Below are 20,263 nucleotides of genomic sequence, written 5' to 3' on the forward strand. Positions count from 1 at the left end.
TACACACCGATACGAGTGATACGGGTCTCGGTGTTGTATTGACGCAAAATATAAATGGGCAGGAGCGAGTTCTTGAATTCGCCAGCCGAGTGCTCACGCCGTCTGAAAGAAACTATACAGTCAGCGAGCGGGAGTGCTTAGCCGTACTGTTTGCGGTGCGCAAGTTCCGCCAGTACATAGAAGGCTACGAATTTAAGGTAATAACAGAGTTTCAGTTGGCTGTGCAATCTGCGCAATCCAACAGGCAGATTGGCTCGCTGGGCACTCGAGCTGCAAGGGCACAAATACACAATCGAACATCGGAAAGGCGCCGACCACCATGTGTCAGATGCTCCGTCTCGGATGTATCAGGAGACAGAGCCAGAGATAGCAACAGTGAGTCAGGATCCACAACCCCAAGACTGCTGGTATAATGACCGGTTCAAAGCAGTCAAGAAAAAGCCAGAAAATTTTCCGGAATGGAAAATTGTGGGGGGGGGGGGGCGGATGTACAAGTACAGGCCGGACCCTGACATCACGGGCACCATGGGAGACGACGACGATGCCTGGAAACTCGTCGTCCCAGTGGAAAAAACGACTGCAAGTGCTGCAAGAATGTCATGATCAGCCGACGGCTGGACATTTCGGCCGCGAAAAAACATACAAGAGAGTGACGGAAAAGTATTTCTGGCCAAGAATGTATCGAGACGTAGCAATATACGTACAGCGCTGTCAACTCTGCCAGCTGGAAAAAGTGGAACAGCGCGCACCGCAGGGGTTTATGGGCAAGCGCGTGGTGCGAAAACCCTGGCAGTGGGTGGCAGGGGATATCATGGGCCCCTTGCCAAAGTAAGCCAAAGGTCATGAATATGCACTGGTCTTCCAGGATCTATTCACTCGGTGGATAGAGTGTATACCTCTCCAAAAAGCAAACGGCAAATCGATACTCACAGCACTGAAAGAAAGAGTCATTCTGATATTCGGAGCGCCGGAGATCTTTCATTCCGATAACGGCACCGAATTCAGAAATAAAACTATAAACGAGTACCTGGCGGCGCAGGGCATTCAACATTCGTACTTGCCCCCATACCATCCGCAAGATAACCCGGTTGAGCGGGTAAACCGAACGATCAAGAGTGAGATCGCCGCGTTCGCGGAAGAAAATCATAGAGCGTGGGATAAGCATCTCAGCGAGATCGCATTCTCGTTTAATACCGTGGTGCATGAGGCTACAGGTGCCTCGCCTGCAATGCTGAATTTCGGCAGACAACCAGCAATGCCAGCGTCGCTCAGAGTAAAAGAAGACCAAGAAGCGGCGCGGCAGGGAGCCGTAGGTGATTGGCAAGCCCGCCTCGCCAAGTTACCAGCTTTACACGAGCGAGCAAAAGCCCTGTCTGGTGAAGCGCAAGATCGCCACGCTTCATATTTCGTTGTTCGTCGCAGAGCGGCGACCTTCAAGGTCGGCGATATCGTCGACAAGAGAAGGTACGTACTATCGTCAGCTGCCGGCGGAGTAGCGGCGAAACTAGCTTTACCGTATGTAGGCCCGTACACCATCACCGCACAGGTCGGCTCAAACACATTCGAGCTAACTGGCAAAGGCGGAAAAATCGAGAAGCTGGTGCCGGCAGAGGAGATGAAAATCTTCTACGATACGACAGAAGGCGAGGCAGCGTGCGGAGACGAGCCGGAGCTCGAGCCGTCAGATGTAAGGACGGGGGTCGAGGATAAGCGCGAGAAAAGAACAAGAAAGCGTGTAACCGAGCTAGCGGGCGCGTGCGGCGGCAGAGCAGCGAAAGACTCAGCAGGAGCGGTGGGGGAACCTCCTCGCCGTCCGCGCGGAAGACCATGAAAGATTGTAACGGCAAGCGAGCCGCCGGAAGAACAGAGGGCCGCCGAGAGGGCCGCTGACGAGGCCGAAGACGATCTCGACGAGACGGCGACCATGGTGGTCGAGAAGAGTGGCCGTCCAACTGGAGACTCGCTGGCGGACAACGAGCCGGCGAGCGAAGGGGCAGGAGCTTGGGGTGTAACCCCCGAACCATCAACCCCAAGGGCGAGCTCTCTCGGCAACAAAGAGCGCGCCGACAGCTGGGTGGGGCTGCGAAGGTAGTTGCGTATCCTGAGGGACACCATCCGGGAGTCGCAGGACTGGGGGGTGGACCTCTTTGCGCGCTTCGACGCCTACCTCCAGGCTGCCAGATCGCAAGCACGAGCCGGAGGTGCAGGTGTGGGCCCACCGTATAGAAGATCGGCGGGAGAAGCAAGTCCTCCTTGATGGGGCTCGGCGACGGAGGTACGACCGTCGCCGCGCGCTCGAGGCAGAGGAGCGCAGGGCACGGGAGTCTTTGTCTCAATTCCGACATTCTTTTGTTTGTCGACATTTTTTTTTCAGTTATCTTCTTTTTTAGTCTAAAATCTTTAAATGGAAACTTATGTGCAGAATTTTTGTTCCACTAAGGATCAATATAAGTAGACTCCGGCCAGGCGCGCGCCCTGTAGCCGCGCAGCGATGTAACCGACTGTTGTAACCGACAGCGACTCTATACTCTATAAGGATATAAAATATGACTTTGTATAAAATTACATAATTTTTTATACTTATATTGATCCTTAGTGGAACAAAAATTCTGCACATAAGTTTCCATTTAAAGATTTTAGACTAAAAAAGAAGATAACTGAAAAAAAAATGTCGACAAACAAAAGAATGTCGGAATTGAGACAAAGACTCCCGTGCCCTGCGCTCCTCTGCCTCGAGCGCGCGGCGACGGTCGTACCTCCGTCGCCGAGCCCCATCAAGGAGGACTTGCTTCTCCCGCCGATCTTCTATACGGTGGGCCCACACCTGCACCTCCGGCTCGTGCTTGCGATCTGGCAGCCTGGAGGTAGGCGTCGAAGCGCGCAAAGAGGTCCACCCCCCAGTCCTGCGACTCCCGGATGGTGTCCCTCAGGATACGCAACTACCTTCGCAGCTCCACCCAGCTGTCGGCGCGCTCTTTGTTGCCGAGAGAGCTCGCCCTTGGGGTTGATGGTTCGGGGGTTACACCCCAAGCTCCTGCCCCTTCGCTCGCCGGCTCGTTGTCCGCCAGCGAGTCTCCAGTTGGACGGCCACTCTTCTCGACCACCATGGTCGCCGTCTCGTCGAGATCGTCTTCGGCCTCGTCAGCGGCCCTCTCGGCGGCCCTCTGTTCTTCCGGCGGCTCGCTTGCCGTTACAATCTTTCATGGTCTTCCGCGCGGACGGCGAGGAGGTTCCCCCACCGCTCCTGCTGAGTCTTTCGCTGCTCTGCCGCCGCACGCGCCCGCTAGCTCGGTTACACGCTTTCTTGTTCTTTTCTCGCGCTTATCCTCGACCCCCGTCCTTACATCTGACGGCTCGAGCTCCGGCTCGTCTCCGCACGCTGCCTCGCCTTCTGTCGTATCGTAGAAGATTTTCATCTCCTCTGCCGGCACCAGCTTCTCGATTTTTCCGCCTTTGCCAGTTAGCTCGAATGTGTTTGAGCCGACCTGTGCGGTGATGGTGTACGGGCCTACATACGGTAAAGCTAGTTTCGCCGCTACTCCACCGGCAGCTGACGATAGTACGTACCTTCTCTTGTCGACGATATCGCCGACCTTGAAGGTCGCCGCTCTGCGACGAACAACGAAATATGAAGCGTGGCGATCTTGCGCTTCACCAGACAGGGCTTTTGCTCGCTCGTGTAAAGCTGGTAACTTGGCGAGGCGGGCTTGCCAATCACCTACGGCTCCCTGCCGCGCCGCTTCTTGGTCTTCTTTTACTCTGAGCGACGCTGGCATTGCTGGTTGTCTGCCGAAATTCAGCATTGCAGGCGAGGCACCTGTAGCCTCATGCACCACGGTATTAAACGAGAATGCGATCTCGCTGAGATGCTTATCCCACGCTCTATGATTTTCTTCCGCGAACGCGGCGATCTCACTCTTGATCGTTCGGTTTACCCGCTCAACCGGGTTATCTTGCGGATGGTATGGGGGCAAGTACGAATGTTGAATGCCCTGCGCCGCCAGGTACTCGTTTATAGTTTTATTTCTGAATTCGGTGCCGTTATCGGAATGAAAGATCTCCGGCGCTCCGAATATCAGAATGACTCTTTCTTTCAGTGCTGTGAGTATCGATTTGCCGTTTGCTTTTTGGAGAGGTATACACTCTATCCACCGAGTGAATAGATCCTGGAAGACCAGTGCATATTCATGACCTTTGGCTTACTTTGGCAAGGGGCCCATGATATCCCCTGCCACCCACTGCCAGGGTTTTCGCACCACGCGCTTGCCCATAAACCCCTGCGGTGCGCGCTGTTCCACTTTTTCCAGCTGGCAGAGTTGACAGCGCTGTACGTATATTGCTACGTCTCGATACATTCTTGGCCAGAAATACTTTTCCGTCACTCTCTTGTATGTTTTTTCGCGGCCGAAATGTCCAGCCGTCGGCTGATCATGACATTCTTGCAGCACTTGCAGTCGTTTTTTCCACTGGGACGACGAGTTTCCAGGCATCGTCGTCGTCTCCCATGGTGCCCGTGATGTCAAGGTCCGGCCTGTACTTGTACATCCGCCCCCCCCCCCCCCCCCCCACAATTTTCCATTCCGGAAAATTTTCTGGCTTTTTCTTGACTGCTTTGAACCGGTCATTATACCAGCAGTCTTGGGGTTGTGGATCCTGACTCACTGTTGCTATCTCTGGCTCTGTCTCCTGATACATCCGAGACGGAGCATCTGACACATGGTGGTCGGCGCCTTTCCGATGTTCGATTGTGTATTTGTGCCCTTGCAGCTCGAGTGCCCAGCGAGCCAATCTGCCTGTTGGATTGCGCAGATTGCACAGCCAACTGAAACTCTGTTATTACCTTAAATTCGTAGCCTTCTATGTACTGGCGGAACTTGCGCACCGCAAACAGTACGGCTAAGCACTCCCGCTCGCTGACTGTATAGTTTCTTTCAGACGGCGTGAGCACTCGGCTGGCGAATTCAAGAACTCGCTCCTGCCCATTTATATTTTGCGTCAATACAACACCGAGACCCGTATCACTCGTATCGGTGTGTATGACTAATTGCTGGTCGAAATCTGGACAGTACTGGTGCCGAGGCGACGAGAGCTTTTATCGCCTCGAACGCTGACTGCTGGTCCTCTCTCCATACGAACGGCTTATCTTTTCTTGTTAGCCGCGTCAGTGGCTCGGCCAACGTTGCGTAGTCCTCCAGAAATTTCCTATACCACGAGGCCATACCGTGGAAACGTCTCAGTTGTTTTAGATTCTTTGGCTGTGGAAAATTCACTATCGGAGCGATCTTCTCTGGATCTGGCCTGAAGCCGTCTCTGTTTACAAGGACGCCGAGGTATTTCACCTCTTCTTTGCAGAACACGATCTTCTCTCTGTTGACAGTCAGCCCTGCTTCTTTGATTCTTTTTAACACGCGTTTGAGGACTTTAACGTGATCCTCGGCGTGTTTTTAAAAAGGTAAGAGAAATTTGTAGAACTCCGAGGATAGCTGTTTTGATTGAGGAAAAACGTTGTCTTCACTTATTTATAGTTATTATCTGTTGTATTTATTTTTATAGTTATTCACAAAATCGTAAAAGTTCATACCTAAAAAAAAATAAATTTAACTGAAGAATCTAGCAAACTAAATAAAACTGAAGACAACAAAAGATTACTGTTGTCTGTGTCTCAATTCCGACATTTTTCTGCTATCACCTGCAGTTTATAACTTTTTTCTTCAGTTGTTTTCATTTTTCTTTTTTACTAGAGATTTAAGATATCGTTATTATTTAATTACAGAATATAAATGTTATGATTGTTATAATCCTTCAATTTATATTATATTATAAATGTAAATAAAAAATAAATGTTTAATTAATATTATTATTCTGTTTTAGGTTTTGTTAATTTCATTAATACTGTCACCAAATAATTACAAAGAGTTTGAAAACATTTTTAATATTCAAAATTTATTTCTATTTTATTCTATAATTTTAAAATCGATCCTGTGTACTAGTAGCTGTAACTACTTTTATAGAATGTTGGCTGTATTAAATATATTCATTTATACTCGACAGTAATTAATTTTCGTGAAACGTTTTTGAAACCGTGCTTTCGATTGGTTAGAATTTATCAATCTGGCAGTCTAATTAGAGCATTTCAAAATCGTTCCATAAGAATTAACTACTATCGAGTGTACATCTAATATTTAACAGTATATTTAATAATGACACGTCAAATAATTAAATATCTTTACAATTAATTTGTAAATAGCGAGCGAAGCGAGCGTTTTTTGCTAGTATAAATTAATTATAAACATATAAATCATCTCATATTTTAGATATATATGAGCAAGATGTTAATAATGCGCTATGAATTATAAATAATAATAAAAAAATAAAATATGTCAGTTGTTGAGTAAAGATTTAAATGGCTTCACGGCACACAGGCAAATTTAAATAACCCAAAATCATCGCTTGTGCGTGCACTTAACAAGGTCAGCTCTCCAACATCTTTGACTGACTACCGTCCGATCTCCCTTCTTTGTTTCTTGTTTAAGGTGCTGGAGTGGCTGGTGCACAGACAGCGCTCTGGATATCTCGAGTCAAGACTTTACCTTGACAACTTCCAATCAGGCTTCCGCACTGGCCACAGCACACTGTCTGGCTTAATTTAGTTGACTGTTGATGTCAGGCTTGTAATAGATAAATAGAAGGTCACCCTTCTACTTCTATTTGATTTCAGCAAGCGTTTGATACTGTATATTACGTCAGGCCTCTCAGAAAGCTATCCTCGTTAGTGCCAACAACGAACTCTCCACCTTTCTACCATTAAACACCGTTGTCCCACAGAAGTCAGTTTTGGGTCCTTTGTTGTACGCGTTGCACACCAATGATATTGGTTTCTGTCTAGATTCAGATGTGTCCCATCTAATCTATGCGGATGACCTACAAATATACAGCCAATGCCATCTTCAGGAGCTTGATTCTTGTTTTGTCAGGATGAGTGCTAATGCCGAAAGGATAATGGGCTGGGTTGCACAAAACCGTCTCAAACTTAATGTCCTTAAGACTAAGGCAATCGTCCTGGGCTCTCCCTACTACATAAATGCCTTACCTACTGTTGCTAACACTTACATCAACATAAGGGGAGCCCGGATCGACTATGAATCATTTGTGCGCAATCTGGGTTTGGTGCTTGACTTCAAACTTACGTGGAAAGAGCACGTTAGACTTTGATGTATCGAATTTACTTCTTTCGGAAGAGCACTAACCTTAGGCTGCGCCAACACATTGTGCTAGCACTCCTATTTCCGATCATAGACTATTGTTCATTAGCATACTGTGACCTGACTCAAGAATTGGACACTTAACTCCAAAGACTTGTTAACACGGAAATCCGTTACATCTATGGTGTAAAAAGAGGGACAAGCACATCTCCCCTTATAGGCGAGAGATGTAATGGCTTACCACCGCCGGGCGCAGGAAATTTTTCATGGCCTGCTTCTTGAAAAAAATCTTTAACACATCAGTGCCTGCCTACATTCTAGCCTTTTTTTATTTTCACGTTGCGCTCAGGCCCGTAAGGGGTGAGGTGATCCCCCTGGAAATCCCGGCTTTCAAGACGAAGACGCTGAAGAATTTATTTTTTATCAGCGCTTCCTACCTCTGGAACAGTCTTCCATCTCACCTTCGCAACACACTATCAATATCACACTTTAAACACGCAGCTGAAACATACTTCTTTGAATTGGAAAATACGTAATCATTATGCAAACACACACACACACACACACACACACACTTCTTTATCTCATTTCATTCCATTCCACACGCTTCATACCTAGCACACTTACACAAAAATGTATGCTACTTCTTTGTATTCTATTTCTGAAGATGTACAACATAATGTATAAGAATAAAAAATATCTAAATCTATTCCTACTGTTCCTCTCCCTTTCTCCCTCCCTCGAACATCTCGTGCGTAGTAGCATTTGTTTCTTCTAGACAAACGTTTGTTATATCATTGTTTCGAATTAACGTCAACATAAAGTTTTTTAACCGTCGTGTTGTCAGTCGCACCTATCCACGAATCCCGCCGCCTCTGCGGGTCCTCATGATCGTATTGACATATCTGACTCGACCGAGCCATACTTTCTGTACGCTCGGCGCTAGTTATCCACTCAAATTACAATAAACGGGGCTCTTCTAGCCACCGATGTACACGACAAAGATTTATGGATATTCAGTTTAATTAAATAATCCGGGTAGACGTTACTTATTTTTTTTATATTTCTTTGTGTTATATATTGTACAACAAAATGCACAGAAAGATGAAAAATTAAATCTAAATCTATCTACTAATTACAATTTTCTTAAACTTATATTTGCAGGTATAAGTTGAAATAAAACATATTTTAATCTATAATTTTATATCATATATATTGTATCGAGGAACGTTGAATAGGCTTTTCCATGAATTACAAAAAACCTTTTCGCTTCAAAATACTCTTATTCATACAATGCATACTTAAAAATAATCATATTCATTTTAAATTATTGATATTTATTATATTTCTATAGGTAGCTATCAAAATCCAACATCGTTTCAAAATTATTCGCAAGATCAATATATTCGCCCACAAGGTAGTGCCTTAAATCAACAAAGTGAGTTTAATCAACCCTATTCTACTCGAGCACACTACCCACCTTACGTTTCTGATATAGAAAGGTAATTAGTATTTTGTATTCTTATTTATGCACATATATTAATCGACTCTCAATAACAAATAATAATTTTGCAGGGGTTACAGTAATAATAATATAGGTCAAGGAAACTCTGGAAATCAAGATATTTATAATAGGTACAGTGCAAATCAACCAGTTGGAACTTATTCTAGTGGGTCAGCATCAGGAATAAGATGTACCTATTCCACAGCATCACAAGGCCATTCAACTAATTCACAACAGCAAACAGTTTCATCTCAACAAACAACTTCATTAACACAATCAACTTCTGGAAATACATATTCAAGTTCTCAAGACTACTACAGACAAGATCAGGTACGCCTATAATATTTTGACACTTGAGTTAAAAATTTAATTTTTACGCAGCAGGAGGAAAACTAATTTTTTACTTTAGTTTGAAGATAGTATTAGAAACATATTTTTAATTTACTAGTCCTATACTCATCAATATTCTTGCATAAAAAAATATTTGAAATCTTTATCGAAAAAAGCACCCTGTGTAGCGACAAGGATGGCAGTACTTTTTTTAGACATAGAATATAGAGATAATGATTTAAGCATAAGTGGCATTGGAGAACATTAGCTGCTTCAACCAGATGCAAAGCTAGGAAAAGCCAATTATTATTGCCCTCTTATTTGCACATATTTTGCTCATTTTTCCAGCATATTGTTTTAATTGTGTCGCATCATTTTGATTTTTTTCGAAAGAATTGATTGTTTGGCTTTGGAGACATACAAAGAAAAAAAATACATGAAAATTTTTTAACCTAAATATTTAAAAATGATAGAATTTTAAAATCTGCTTAAATAACTTAGATAAACAAAAGATCTATCTTTTTTCCAAATTTTGAGTTAATTAAAGTGGTTTTTACTCCCGTAACCATATGACATAGAAAAACTATTTTTTTTTAGGTTTTTGATTTTTATTTCACAAACTAATCACCACAAAGTTAAAAAATCTTGTATTGTCATCAAATATTTATTGTCATTCATTATTCTTTATCGTCATGATTTTGTTTAAAACATTTTATAATTTAGTTTAAAAGATATGATTAGAAATGAAAAGCATTTTTTTATCATAAAAAATAAACGGAACGATCAATCTGAAAAATCTTGTGGGAGAAAATAGTATATTATATACAGCATCTGTATCCCGTGGTTCTAAAATTTTTGCAGTAAGTTTATAGCGATGCTGTCTCGCGATACTTTCTCTATCTAATATTAGGCTTAAATGTACCAGTAGGTGTTATAACGTTTCAGTCAGTAATATGTTGTTGCCAACAGCCGGTAACACATTACTACTGCAGATTTACTACAAATTGTGATCTGATTTACATGTTATCAATAGCGTGCCGCCAAACCTTCGTAAAAATGCGCAAAATCAAATAAATGCCTACTTCAATCTGGTAACATTGTCTGAAATAAACTTGGCACTGCTATGGTTGATGTTATATGTGCACAAGGTGTTAATATGCGACGCTGTACCTTCCAACACACGTGCGCAACACCTAGCGCCTTGCACGCATTAGGATTTTTCTTATATCGCAGGATTTGGCGCGATCGACAACGTTTGGGATAACGCAGGGGGGAGGGTAAAATAATCACTCACAATATGTACATTTTTATTCGAAAAATGGTGTTGGAAAATGTGCGTACGGATGTGTGTGTGTGTGTGTGTGTTCGTTTGTATACGCCTATATCAAAAAGTTCCTTGCGAAAGGCATTTATATCAATCTTTTTAAAAAATTGTATATGTATTCTTTGAAACATTCCAAGAAGTTAGATTTTATAGTTAAGGTATTTGTTTGATTACGAGTATTATTAAACCACATAGCACCCAATCTTTGTCTTTAACAATATTGCGGCAATATTGCTCGAAGATTATGTGCAATATTGTGTCGGGCTTGTAAAATAAAGGTAAAAGAACATTAAATTAAAAAAAATTATATAAACGTTTTCACGGGTTCTCATGCCCGTTTCGGGAGGTACCATCCAGGTGCTCTATAGGGAACATCTATATATATATATATATATATATATATATATGTAAGGCCACTGCTCAAGGAAATTCACTGGAGTGGAGCTTTGGGTTAGAAATCAACACTTGTATGATGTACAACACTTGTAGTATAAACAACTGCTTTTAACAATATGTACAAATTAGTAAAGGCTAAAAATATTACAGTAAACGTATAGACTTAAGACTAACCTGAATCTATACAATTGCCGATAGCAAACCTTTTAGTATATCAGTTTCAATAACCTCACTTATAACGATCCTAACGGCTCGGAGTCTTATTACATACTGGCTCTCACTCACATGTCAACAAGTGACAAAGCCAAGCTTGGTAACCCACAAGCTTACATCCCCCCATTCAATGACCGAAGGTGCACTCCATCGGAGTAACGAACAAGCTTACTAGCATGAAAAATATTTGACTCATTTTTTCTAAATCTAATATCTAACAAAAACATTACATCAGAAATTTTCTCTTTAATTTTAAAAGGACCTACTCTAATTGGATCTATTTTATCTTTATTCAATTTATTAGCGCTTTGTACATAAACTAAATCTCCTACCTTATAATCTATCTGTTTTACATTTTTATCATAATATTCTTTATTCTGATTGTGAATTTCTTTTGATTTCCTAAAAGCTATTTTTCTACTGTCTTCCAAATTTGTCAAATTGTTGTCATTTAATTCATCGGGTAAGAATAAGTTGTTTAGTCCTGTCAGCAAATAATTAGGAGTAAATCTAGTTGAACTGTGAATTGTATTGTTATAATCCTTTACACATTCCTCTGCTACCTGAGGCCATGATTTATTGCTATTCTCGTAAATTTTACATCGTATTCTGTTTACCAAAGTCCGATTTGTCTGATTGTCAGTTACTGCTGTAAACACCAATGCTATCTTCTTTTTATTTAAATATTGCTTAAACTGTGCTGAATTTATACCAGGATATTGATCTGTTAACACCAATTTAATACTTCCATCATTTTCTACTTTCTTAATTAAATTTATAAAATCCTTTGCAACTTGGGTTTTTGAAGTTATTACGTAAGCAAATCTTGTAAAATGATCCACCGCCAAATGTAGATATTTCTTTTTACTTTTATTACCTTCGAAACCTCCTATTGTGTCTAGGGACACTATTTCAAGAGGTTCCTTTGCTGGACCAAGTTGAGATAAAGGTGCTTTAAAACAACCTATTCTTGATTTATTTTTAATGCAAGTTTCACAAGATCTACAAGTTAATCTTATGTGCTTATACATATTTTTAAAATAAAATGTTTGCCCAAAGGTTAGAATTAACTGTTTTGTGCCTATATGACCCTGATCAACATGTACATCTCTGATAAGAGATTTTCCAAATTCTTCAGTAATCCATATTTTCTCTCTATTATTTAAAATTTTATAAATTATATCATCTTTAATAATGCATTTTTCATCAACTTTTAACAATTTTTGATTTTCTTTGATATCGTTTAGTTTCAATAAATTTGAAGTTTTGATCGTAGAATCATTATCTGTATCCTCATGTGATTCCAAAACCGGATTTCTAGACAAATAATCAGCTTCAGTATTATCTTTACCAGGATTATATACAGTTTCAAAATTAAATTGTGAGATGTAATTCAAAATCTGCAATAGTTCCACATCATTACTTTTTTTTATATTAAATTTTTGGTCTATGGTCTATGGTCCGTAAATACAATAAATTTTTTCCCTATCAAATGGAATTGCCAATATAAAATGGTCTCTTTAATAGCTAAACATTCTATAAAAATAGCTTTCTTCTTTTTCTGAGCCTCTGTCAACTTTCTAGAAAAGAAAAACACCGACTTCAAAGAATTATCTTCTTGTGGCTGCTTCAATATTGCTCCAACTCCTTCAACACTTGCATCAGTAAAGATGAATATTGGTGCCTCTGGATCAAAAATTGCCAAGGCAGGTGATGTACATAAATAATCTTTTGTCGAGTTGAAACTATTCTTACACTCTTCAGACCATTCGAATAACACATTTTTCCTCAACAAATTTCTCAAAGGATCCAGTAAAGCAGCATGATTTGGTATAAACTCTAAATAAAAATTAATCTTACCTAAGAACTGTCTAACTTGTTTTTTTGTTTTAGGTGTAGGAAACTTCTTGATAGACACTAAATTATCATTCAGTGGTTTAATTATATTGTTTCCAATTTGGTGACCCAAATACGTTATCTTTTCTTGAGCAAATTGACATTTATTTTTATTTAATTTAAAGCCTTGTTCATATATTGTTTGCAGTACTCGCTCTACATGCTCTACATGCTCTTCATAATTCTTAAAAAACACCAATATATCATCTATATAATTTACTGTAAAAGAATCTAGTTTATATTTTCTTATCACACCTGCTAAAACTCTTTGAAAAATAGCAGGAGCAGTTTTGAAACCAAAAGGCAAACAGTTCAACTGCCAGTATCCATGATGAGTCACAAAAGCCAACTTATATCTATCCTTTTTACGTATCGGAATCGACCAAAACGCCGAATTTATATCCAATTTTGAAAAAAACTTACAGTTTCTGACACGTACAATAAGATCATCTATCTTTGGAAAATGTTGACTTTCTTAAACTACTATTTTGTTCAACCCTGTAAGATCAACGCACAAGCGTGATTTTTTTTTCTTCTTTCTTGAAAACTATGGTTACAGGAGCTGCAAAAGAACTGCTTGACTCCTCTATTAAGCCCGCTTTTAACAACTCACTCACTTGTTTCTCAATTTCTAGTTTGTCTTCAAAAGAGCATTTATACGGTTTCATTGAAATATATCTATTTTCTGTCAGTTTCACTGTGGCGTCGTAATCTTTTACTGTTCCTATATCAAACTTTGACTTAGCAAAAATTATCTCTTTTTTTTTTATAATATTCTCCATTTTATTAGTATTTAATTCACTAATATTAATTTGCTTATCAAAATTTGTTTTTTCTTGTTTCTGTGATATAATCAGATTTTCATTTTGACAAAGCTTGAATTTTTTTATTAAGTTTTAATTAATTTAACAAAGAGTTTTGCTTTACAAATACATTATACCAATCTAATGCAGATTTTTCTAAAAATAATCTTAATACTTCAGCATATTTATTTTGGGCAATTCCCACTCTATCACACTCCTGCACAAATAACCTTATCCAAACACTCGCATTTATATTTTCACCGTTAAACTTTTCAATCACTATATCCTTTACTAGAGAACTTGTTTTCCTTTCAGATGCTATAGTTGGCTCTCTGTTTACATTTGATTCTTGAACTGTAGTAATCTCTTCCAAATATTCGTCGTATAACACAACATTACCTTCTGTATCCAAATAAATATTCTTAAGTTCGTCAGATAAAGTCAACACCACATTTCGAAATTTATTGCGAATTTTCAAACTCTTCACGACATTTTTAACAATTGAATTTTCATAAAGCTGTTTATGTTGAGCATTAGTCTGCTTATCTACTAGAAACAAAAAACTTTCCTCTTGACGAAGCAGCTGAATTCTCTTCACTTTAACTACACTACTTTTCGAATCTGTGCCAGTCTCCGAGACAAAATAAAACTTTGCTTTAATCTCCATTGTATAGATTTGTAAGGCCACTGCTCAAGGAAATTCACTGGAGTGGAGTTTTGGGTTAGAAATCAACACGTGTATGATGTAGTATAAACAACTGCTTTTAACAATATGTACTAATTAGTAAAGGCTAAAAATATTACAGTAAACGTATAGACTTAAGACTAACCTGAATCTATACAATTGCCGATAGCAAACCTTTTAGTATATCAGTTTCAATAACCTTACTTATAACGATCCTAACGGCTCGGAGTCTTGTTACATACTGGCTCTCACTCACATGTCAACAAGTGACAAATCCAAGCTTGGTAACCCACAAGCTTTTATATATATATATATATATATATATATATATATATATATATATAACGTTCCACGTCAAACGTAACGAAGCTCTGCCCAAAATTCCTTTTGATCTAAAAAATTTTAAAAATATGGAAAATTTAGCATTTTTTATGTACTTTCAATTAGTGAGGGGCGTTTTTTAAAATTTTGTTCCCAGACGGAGCTACGCGTTCCCTAACCTTAAAAAATTACTACTTTACGAAATGATCAAGCTGTCAGAAATCACAGGGGCTCAGAAAAATTCTAAGCAACGACTTTGAGCTGCTGAACAAGAATCCTACGGTATTTTTTACCGATAGCTCAAGCGTTCAACCCTAACCTCAAAAAATACCCGCCAAAATTGCTTTTTTACGCTGTTAAGAAATTTACATCTAGACGAAAATCATTGACGAAAGCTATTTTTATGAATTTTGGTCCACTGAATTTGATCACGAAGCTAAATTTTATTTTTTTACTTTTACTTCAGTGCACTTAAATAATGTAACTGATTACTGATAATATGGTTTATACTGTGCAATTTTTTTATTGATTCCTATGAAAGCTCTCTGCGTTTTACAGGGTTGAGACTGTCTTTATTACAAAGCCCGCATTACTTTATTTTTTAACTTTTTTAATTATTACTTTTATTTTTGTATATTTGTATTATTTTGTTGAACATATTTTAAATTCAATTATTAATATTGTACTATTGATAATGGACTTGGTGCATTAGAGTATCTAAACACAGTAATTTTTTTGTCGGGAGAAACTAAAAATGCATGTCTTTCTGAAATTTTTGTAACAGACGGTGCAGCCGAGAATCTTTTCTTTAGTGATCTTGAAGTTTTATCGTAATCTTTTTTGGAATAGTGAAAGAATGTTATTGTTTAGAACTTTTGTCTCGCCCAGTCATAAAGTTGTTTTGAATTAAAAATCGCTTCCGTAGCTTTGGCCTGCAAGCTGGTACGAGTAGCTTCTCTTTTTAAAACACGGCTCCTACTCCGTCATATGAACCCTTTCCATGAGCAGTAGCATGGAAATGCCAATCCTCCATTATTTGGAAATCTGACTCATGATTAACCAAGTTCATCATTTGATATCTATTTTTATAGTGCTGCTTTGCACCATCTGTGAAGTATATAATCTTATTCATTTTTGGGAATCTTTTCTTGTAAAATATAAACTGCGGCCGTATCATGAGTAGTACATTCAGTAAGTGCTATAAAACTACAATGCCTTGTTTCATTATCTTCTTTAAGTAATATAGTACTGCAACATTTATTGTACACTGATCATTGTTAAAATGAAATTGCTGAGCAGCATCTTGAACGACGTAAGCAAAATTTTCAGAATAATCCATCTATAGAAGCCCTTCGTTCTCTTGTAAATTGTTCTTCTGATCTTTTATATATTTAGATTGATTTTTTGCGATGAAATGAACTCAAAAACAATTCAGACGTAAAATCACCCACCGAAAGACATTCTCTTTTTAAAGTACATTTATTTGTTGACTGCCAGACACTAAAAATTAATTCTTCAATCTTATTTTCGTATAATACTGAAGATACATGTTCTTTAAATCTTAAAATAAAATTACCACATTTTTGATAACTTCCTAAAAAGCCAGCAGGATTCTGATTTCTGCATAAGATGAACGAAAAGCAATCGATATAACCATTTATTGGATCACCAGATCCCTTCGTGAGAATCATCAATTTGGATGCTTCAAGCATGGCCTTGAAATTTTGGTGTATTACACATACACACGCGCTATGCGTGTCTCTTTCACCAGCCAAAACACACCATTTTGGACGTAGTTCGGCGAATTTACTAAATCTGATAGGTGGTTTTTTGAGGTTAGGGACGAGCGCTTGAGGTATCGGTAAAAAGACGGTCGGTTTCGTGTTCAGCAGCACAAAATACATAAAAACACTCTCTGTCAATAATTTTCCTCCCGTCGATCACAGGATAAACCTCTCAACTGCGTGAAAAAGCAATTTTGGGGGTGTTTTTTGAGGTTAGGGACGAGCGCTTGAGGTATCGGTAAAAAAGATGGCCGGTTTCGGGTTCAGCAGTACAAAATACATAAAAATACTCTGTCAATAATTTTCCTCCCGTCGATCACAGGATAAACCTCTCAAATGCGTGAAAAAGCAATTTTGGCGGGTGTTTTTTGAGGTTAGGGATGAGCGCTTGAGGTATCGGTAAAAAATACCGTTGGAATCTTGTTCAGCAGCTCAAAATACATGAAAATAATCGTTGTTTAGAATTTTTCTGAGCCCCTGTGATTTCTGACAGCTTGATCATTTCGTAAAGTAGTAATTTTTTAAGGTTAGGGAATGCGTAGCTCCGTCTGGAAACAAATTTAAAAAAAACGCCCCTCACTAATTGAAAGTGCATAAAAAATGCTAATTTTTTAGATCAAAAGGAATTTTGGGCAGAGCTTTGTTACGTTTGACGTGGAACGTCCCACACACACACACACACATATATATATATATATATATATATATATATATATATATATTTACTACTAACTTTTAGTAGTAGGTCAGGCCCATTCTCAAACATTACAGCTACTTGTTTACTATAAAAATGTATCTTTTTACTATATTGAGGTTGTCGGAGTCTGGATCGAATATGCAGATTTTCATATTTAAAGATTTAAAATGCAAATAAGGTAGCCTTAACATATATACAGGGCTTTAAGAGTATATTGTGTACCAAGGGCGTAAAGTGGGCTTTTTTAGGCCGAAAAGTGAAGTTTGCAGTACGAGTCAAGGCGAGGGCGTTTACGAACCGCAGACGAGTACTGCAACCACAAGAGGCCAAAAAGCCCGCTTAGCCCTTGGTGCACACCATATTTTTTGTAACGCATGTACTGATTTTCGTGTTTTAAACTACACTTGTTAAATTTCACGCGAGTTTAGAAGATTTGCCAATGAATTGGTTCAGAAAACGACTACTTTTGTCCCTAATTTTAGGTCAAAAATATTTATAATAAAACATTAATATTTTTAATAAAAAATCCAGGAAATTTTGCAAAAAAAAGTGTCCGGATAGTTTTAGTTAAAAATGCACCCCCTATGAGCTACAAATCATTGAAAATAGGAAAAAAATGAAAAAATTGCTTGAAATCCCAACTATGAATAACTATAACTCAAAGCCAAGTGAAGGAATCGCGGTGAAATTTTTTTTGGGAATAAGGTACAACATGTAGAATATATATATATATATATATATATATATATATATATATATATATATATATATATATATATATATATATATATAAAAGGTTTCATCATTATTTACAGTTTATGAATATTGATTTTCTTTTAATTTGTTGAAAAATGAATGATCTATTTTTGTGATGTTAAGGATATTTGTGAACTATATATTAACTATTCACTGCTTCCTAAATTTCTTATCCCAGTTAACATTGTGTGATCTTGTTTTGCTGAACGAGGTTGAATTTTTAAAATTCCTTTTTTCTTTGTTTGGATTATTTCCTGTTTTTCTCCTGAGCATAGGATTTTCACGTCGGTTTGCATGGTTAACCCGTGATGTAATTCTGTAGAAACGACTAATTTAATTGTCTATTCGAGCTTTCGAATTGCCGCTTAGATTCTCTATTGATCAGAGTAGTTGTAACGCGTCTAATCATAGGTACGGTAGAACGCGTTCAATTCTTACTCTCTCTCTCTCTCTCTCTCTCTCTCTCTCTTCCCGGACAACCGCCGAATTGTTCGGACGATCGCCTAACACTCATAGTGTAATTGAGTCGCAAATTCATTAAAGACAATATATTCTTAAGAGATTGTAAGTGACTTTATTTTACCTGGCTTCGCACACCTGCTTCCATACCTAAAGCATCAACCCGTATAGGTATACGTCTGTTGATTGTAAATGTACTTAGTGATTTATTTGTTTAGGCAAATAAGTTATGATAATTTTTTCATGTTTTCTTTGTATGGGTGGTTTAATAATAAATATTCGCATACTATATATTCATCTGTTTCATATTCGGGTTGATCTTGAGTACAGATTCTTTAGTTTGAGGTGATTTTGCATTTACGGAGAGTATCTTCTAATATGAAGCTATAGGCTCTTCTATTTCGACTAAGGATTATGTGAGCTGCTTGTGGAGTGATGAATTTAGTAAGCATTGGTATTGTTGCTTTAAGGAAAAATTTGTTATTCCTAAATCCTAGTTTTTTCGTTAGTTTATCAGTTCTAGCTTGTTTTATTGGTATTGAAAATTTGTATTCGGAATGTAGATCCATTATTTTCCTGATTACGGTTTGTAGTCTCTCTGTTGCAATGAGAGATGGATGGAGGTGACCTCTTTTAGGTGCTTGTACTGTATCTAGCAGAGTTTGATAGGTATCTTCATATAAACCAAGAGTGGCTTCCGTTTCTGATATGAAATTAGTGTAACTTTGGATAAAGTTATGCCTGTGCCATATATAATCGAAGTCATTTAGCTTTTTTGAATTTATACGATATTCTCGACTAGTTTCATTTAATACTTTTCTTGTTTCATTAAATTTTTATTCGATAGATGAAATTTATGCTCAATAATATGTGCGCCTTTTTTGACTATTTTTGTAAGTTTCAATTGTCTTCTCAAGTCCTCTTAAAGCCTTATATGGCTCTACCCTCTGTCCGATACCATACAATGGTACCAGCCAGAGAGGTTCCCTATAGTCGCGGTGCGCGTGCATCACATCGGAATGTAGTGCACATGCATCTCGACTGGACCTACAGTTTAATTATACAGTGCGAAACTGTATACAGTGGGATCCGAACCACTGGAGCTTTGACGTTATAAGAAACTTATGTATCACGGAAAGAAATTTTGAACTGCCACACCTCTACGGTTGCAAATTCTTGCTTCAAAGAAATCTCGGTATTTGTAGAAACCAAAAATGTACTCCTTTCAATTCCAATGTGACGTGCAGAACGTCTGAGTATGTTGGTATTTAACGTTGGTATTTAACGAACTCGGCGTTGGAAACCCCTGAGTTCCAAAACCGAGATTATTGATGTTCGAGTATTTCGGAAGTGCGTGTGTAGTCGAGGAAATGAAGCAATGGACTGTCGATTTTTTTAGCAGTAAGACGGAGACCTAGTGTGATTCATTACTTTTTAGAAATAACATTATTGGATAAATAATATTCCGAGGAGACACTGAATAAAATATTTATAAGTCGGTAAATATTGATGGAAATGAGTCTAGTTTTGCTACTCGGGGGTTTGTCGAGTCGCTGAACACAAATATGCCCGGGGTAGACCGCATGAACGTCGTCTCCGAGAGTTTTACGGAAAATTGTAACATAGCGACTAGAAACTCGTTACTCGGGAGTTTTCGAGGTCGCTGAACACGAATATGGCGACGGCGACGGTCTCTGAGGTACCTGGTGCCCAAGGTGGACAGTATTAATGTTGTACTTAAAATAATTCTAGGAGACATGGATATGGTGTTGTACTTAAAATAATTCTAGGAGACAACACCATATCCAAGTTTAGTGGCCCTAGAAATCCCTGAGTAACGTATTTGACTTAATTACAATCAAATTTCCACAAAACTCCAGGAGATGACGTTAA

General features: G+C 38.8%; 1 protein-coding gene across 12 annotated transcripts in view; it reads left to right on the top strand.

Moving 5' to 3' along the window:
* The window catches only part of LOC100115246 (trithorax group protein osa), a 411,563-nt gene that overhangs the window by 318,824 nt on the left and 72,476 nt on the right, over positions 1 to 20,263 (top strand). For all 12 annotated transcript variants that reach the window (XM_031930083.2, XM_031930084.2, XM_031930092.2 and 9 more), the window contains 2 exons: positions 8,557 to 8,704; positions 8,778 to 9,036. In XM_031930083.2, the coding sequence (XP_031785943.1) occupies positions 8,557 to 8,704; positions 8,778 to 9,036 (407 nt within the window). The remainder of the gene's footprint in view (positions 1 to 8,556; positions 8,705 to 8,777; positions 9,037 to 20,263) is intronic.

Source organism: Nasonia vitripennis, assembly GCF_009193385.2.
Source record: "Nasonia vitripennis strain AsymCx chromosome 4 unlocalized genomic scaffold, Nvit_psr_1.1 chr4_random0008, whole genome shotgun sequence".
Lineage (NCBI taxonomy): Eukaryota > Metazoa > Arthropoda > Insecta > Hymenoptera > Pteromalidae > Nasonia > Nasonia vitripennis.